Source organism: Nannospalax galili, unplaced genomic scaffold (genome assembly GCF_000622305.1).
Source record: "Nannospalax galili isolate Female #2095 unplaced genomic scaffold, S.galili_v1.0 scaffold948, whole genome shotgun sequence".
Classification (NCBI taxonomy): Eukaryota; Metazoa; Chordata; class Mammalia; order Rodentia; family Spalacidae; genus Nannospalax; species Nannospalax galili.
In genome coordinates this window covers 5475-9734 of record NW_008358192.1, presented here as the reverse complement: position 1 = coordinate 9734, position 4260 = coordinate 5475, and the positions used below count along the sequence as shown (strand labels likewise).

Below are 4260 nucleotides of genomic sequence, written 5' to 3'. Positions count from 1 at the left end.
GTCATTAGATTCCTCTGGAAATAGAGCTGTGGATGATTGTCAGCCACCATGTGGGTGCTGGGAACTGAACCCGGATCCTCTGCAAGAGCAGCCAGTGCTCTTAACTGCTGAGCGTCTCTCTAGCTCCTAGTTGGAGTCTCTTATCACTAGCATATGCTGACCTATGCATGACTCTTACAGAGTCAAGGGTATAAATGAAAGTTAAAATAGATTCTGAGCAGAAATTTCAGGGGGAGACAGACTCTGGAGTTAATCCAGGTAATCACTAAGCAAACAAACCGAACAGAAGGTTTGTAGCAACAATTCCCCAGGGTGTGTCAGTCAGAATTTCTGTGAAATATCATCTACACTATTTAGTGACCAATTTCCTTTTCTTTTTTTAAAAACTGTATTATTTTTATTTTTTGTGTATGAGTGTATTGCCTGCATGTAAGTGCACCCGTGTTGTGCAATGCCCACGGAGGTAAAAGAGAGCGTTGCATTCCCTGGAACTGGAGTTACAGACGATTGCTAGTCACCATGTAGGTGCTGGGAACCGAACCCACGTCTTCTTCAAGAGCAGCCGGTGCTCTTAACCGCAGAGCCATGTCTGCAGCCCCTAGCAACCAATTTTCAGTATGCAATGATAAGACTTGCTGTGGGCAGGAGAGCGTGAGAAACACCCAGAAAAAAATTAATGGTAACTGTCTATGAGGGGTCCTAGAGGTCGGAATTGATAAAGACACAGATATAAACGAGCTGAAAAAACTGAAGGATAAAACATAAAGAACAAGGTAAGTGCTGTATCAACAGCGGATCTCCGGACCAGGAGCACTGTTGTCACCTCGCCTTGAGCGCTGTGGCTGGGCTTCCCAGCGTCCATCAGCTCACACTTCTGCCTGCCCTCAGGACCTGCCAGGGCCTCAGGCCCCTCCCCCACCTGGCTTGCAGGGCCTGGATGACATTGGGTACATTGGATACCGAAGTTACAGCCCATCATTCCAGCGCCGGACTGGCCTTCTGCATGCACTGTCCTTCCGGGACTCACCATTTGGGGGGCTTCCTACCTTCAACTTGGCCCAGTCCCCTGCATCATTCCCACCAGAGGCCTCCGAACCACCTCGAGTTGTCAGACCAGAACCCAGCACCCGAGTCCTGGAGCCTCCCGCTGAGGATCACCGTGATGAGGTGGTCCTGAGGCAGAAACCTCCGACAGGTCGTAAAGTCCAGCTGACCCCTGCAAGGCAGATGAACCTTGGATTTGGTGATGAGTCCCCAGAGCCAGAGGCCAGTGGGCGAGGGGAACGCCCAGGCAGGAAGGTGGCCCCTTTGGCCACTACGGAAGACTCTCTGGCTTCTATCCCCTTCATTGGTGAGTGGTGATGCAAGCAGCTGACTGAGGAACCCAGTCTGTGTCCTGTTGTGCCCCACCCACTTGTCTGCTGTGCTTAAAACTCTGGGTGTGTGCCGATAGTATCACTGGAGATCCCTGTCTGTCCACTCATCTTTCTATTCTTCAGTCATCCTTTCTTCCATCCCACCTCCCAGTCATTCATCTTCCCATCCAGTTTTTCATACCCCTCCCTCCCTCCCTTCCATTCATTCTTTCTCTCTCTGTGAGACAGGATCTCATGTAACCCAGGCTAGCCTCCAACTTCTTATGTAGCTGACAATGATCTTGGACTCCTGATCTACCTGCCTCAGCCTCTCAAGTGCTGGATTCCATGCCTGGGTTGCCTTTATTTCTTAGTATCTGTTTAAATCATCGTTTAAAGTATATTGACACAGGTGATAAGATATAAAAAGAAAATACAATTATCATATTTTCTAAAGGTTATAGGGAACAGAAGTTACATGTATTTATTTTTCTCTGTCATGTAGCAGTTAGTAGCATCTATTTTGCAGAATTCAGAAGATTTGATTAAAGAGAGTTATCATAATTAAAACAGTGCAACTCACCAGAGTATGAGAATGTGCTCTTCCAGCCTGCAACAGAACAAAACCACGAAGCGGCATTAAATTCTCCTCGCTTTGTCAAGAGTTTCCTCTTTTCATCCTTTATGCTGTGAGTGTTCAGTTACATATTTATATGAGCGATTGACGAAGCTCTCTACTCTTTCTCATATATGATGATTTCGCTCTTAAACTTGAACATGTTTGAGTTTGTGTATGTGAACAGAAAAATGGAAAGACAGAAGGAAAGCTAAATTCAAGAAAGGAAAGAAAAATAAAAACTAAAGGAATGGTGGAAGGGACTACAGAAAGCATGAGAAATGAAAATGTAAAAAGGAAGAGTGGATGGGGGAGGAGAGAAACGGAGGGAGCTGGGGGGGAGGAATTAGGAAGAACTGGAAGGGATCAAACTAAGAAAAACTGCAACAAAGTTCAACATGAGGAGTGGTGGTGGATGAGAAAGAAGGAAAACTCATGAAATATTCACACACACACACACACACACACACACGCACACACACACACGTGTACAGGGTGTCCTTGTAGCCCCAGCTGATCTCAGACTCCCTATGTAGAACAGGCTGGCCTCAGTCTCACAGAGATCTGCCTCCCTCTGCCTTCTGAGTGCTGGGATTAAAGGCATATGACACCACATCTGGCCAAAATATTCATATTTTTTATTTCTCATATCAATAAGAGTGTCTTCAACCTGGGTGTTATAGCATACAATTTGATCCCAGTACTTGGGAGGCAGAGGCAGGTGGATTTCTGAGTTTGAAGCCAGCATGGTCTACATACTGAGTTCCAGGCTAGCCAGGGCTACACAGTAAGACCCTGTCTCAAAAAGGAAAAAAGAATGTATTGAATAAAAGGTGAGCTGAGGGGGTGGAGAGATGGCTCAGTGGTTAGGAGCACGGGCTGCTCTTCCAGAGGATCAGGGTTTGCTTCCCAGCACCCACATCTGGTGGTGCACAACCATCTGTAACTCTGGCTTCAGGGGATCTGATGCCCTGTTCTGGCCTCCTTGGGACCTGCACACATGTAGCATACACTCACACAGACACATACACACAAATAAAAAACTATTTTAAAATGAGTTAAGTACCATTCACAGATTCTCTGCCGTGAATGTCCCAACAGGACACTGCCTGACTTTCTGCTCCCGGGTTTGGAGGAGGACTATTTGTGGCACTTGATCCCATGAAAGAACTGAGTTACTTACCGTTGTTGAACTGAGTTTTCATTTCATCTGAAAGGAGACACCCGAGTGAGAGTGGGGCAAGTGGGACTTGAAGGAGAAAGACACAGAAAGGGAGCCGCACACCACTCTGAGCTCTTAGCAGCCTGTACCAGCTCATCAGCCAGCCACCGCGCTCTCCTGAAATTGTCCCTCATGGGCCAAACTTAGGAGAAGTTCAATACCATAATAATCAGTGCAATCATCATCATCATCATCGTCATCGTCATCGTCGTCGTCATCATCATCGTCGTCGTCATCATCATTTTTATCATTGTTATCATCGTCTTCATCTGCCGTGGAACCTTGCTACCACGTCCAGGGGCAGGTTGCTTTCCAGCTATACTTAAGAGTTTCACACCATTCTCTTCATCTTCTGACTCTGCATCTGCTTCCACAGCTACTAGGCGCTGTCAACCAATATGTTCAGCCCTTGAACCGCACTTCAACCTTAAGCCCACTTCAGCCAAAGCCCCCAAGGGAAACCGTTGTTTGTATAGACATTTTCAAAGTTGCCAAGATTGCTTTAATTGGACTGCCTTCAGAATTCATTGCCATTGCCTCACTGTTGTACAATTCAACTTTTGCCACGGCTCCTAAACTGCGTTATCACAATGATAACAGGTGCTCGTTTTCACCATTATCCATTTTAAAGTGATAATCTTTGTTGGCCTTAACTTCACAACTGAGAAGATAGTTCTGAGACCTTAGAGACTCATGTCTTTGTCCATTGCACCATCCATGGAGTGGAGGTGCACACCTGGGGGTGAGGAAGCTAGAGATAACTGACTGCTGCTCCTCACAACAGAGTGCAGGGCAGAGTCTTGTCAGGCCTGTTTTCCCAGATCAAGTTCGATTTCCTTGGAATAGTCTAGAAGACCATCTTTCAGTTCTGTATACTCTTGTCATCTGTAACTTTCCACACAATCACACAATTATTTGTAGTTTTCTCAAATACGTTGGTGCTGTTTCATGTATCCATGATTTTTCTCTTTCCTCATTTTCTGTCTAGTGAATTTTCCATTTATTGTTCAAGACTCAAGATGTGTGTTTATGCTGGGCAGACCAGCCACCCAGTCTTCTCTACTCTT

The 4260-nt window shown here is 46.0% G+C and overlaps 1 protein-coding gene and 1 pseudogene across 2 annotated transcripts in view; one reads left to right on the top strand and one right to left on the bottom strand.

The window, feature by feature from the left end:
• Positions 1-1377, top strand: part of LOC103724457 (HLA class II histocompatibility antigen, DRB1-10 beta chain-like) — a 17078-nt gene extending 15701 nt beyond the window's left edge. For both annotated transcript variants that reach the window (XM_029557870.1, XM_008821553.2), the window contains one exon: positions 899-1377. In XM_029557870.1, coding sequence (XP_029413730.1) covers positions 899-1362 — 464 coding nt within the window. In that variant the 3' untranslated portion in view covers positions 1363-1377. The remainder of the gene's footprint in view (positions 1-898) is intronic.
• Positions 1378-3289: 1912 nt separating this feature from the next.
• On the bottom strand, positions 3290-4175 carry LOC115068154 (annotated as a pseudogene).
• Between the last annotated feature and the right edge of the window lie 85 nt (positions 4176-4260).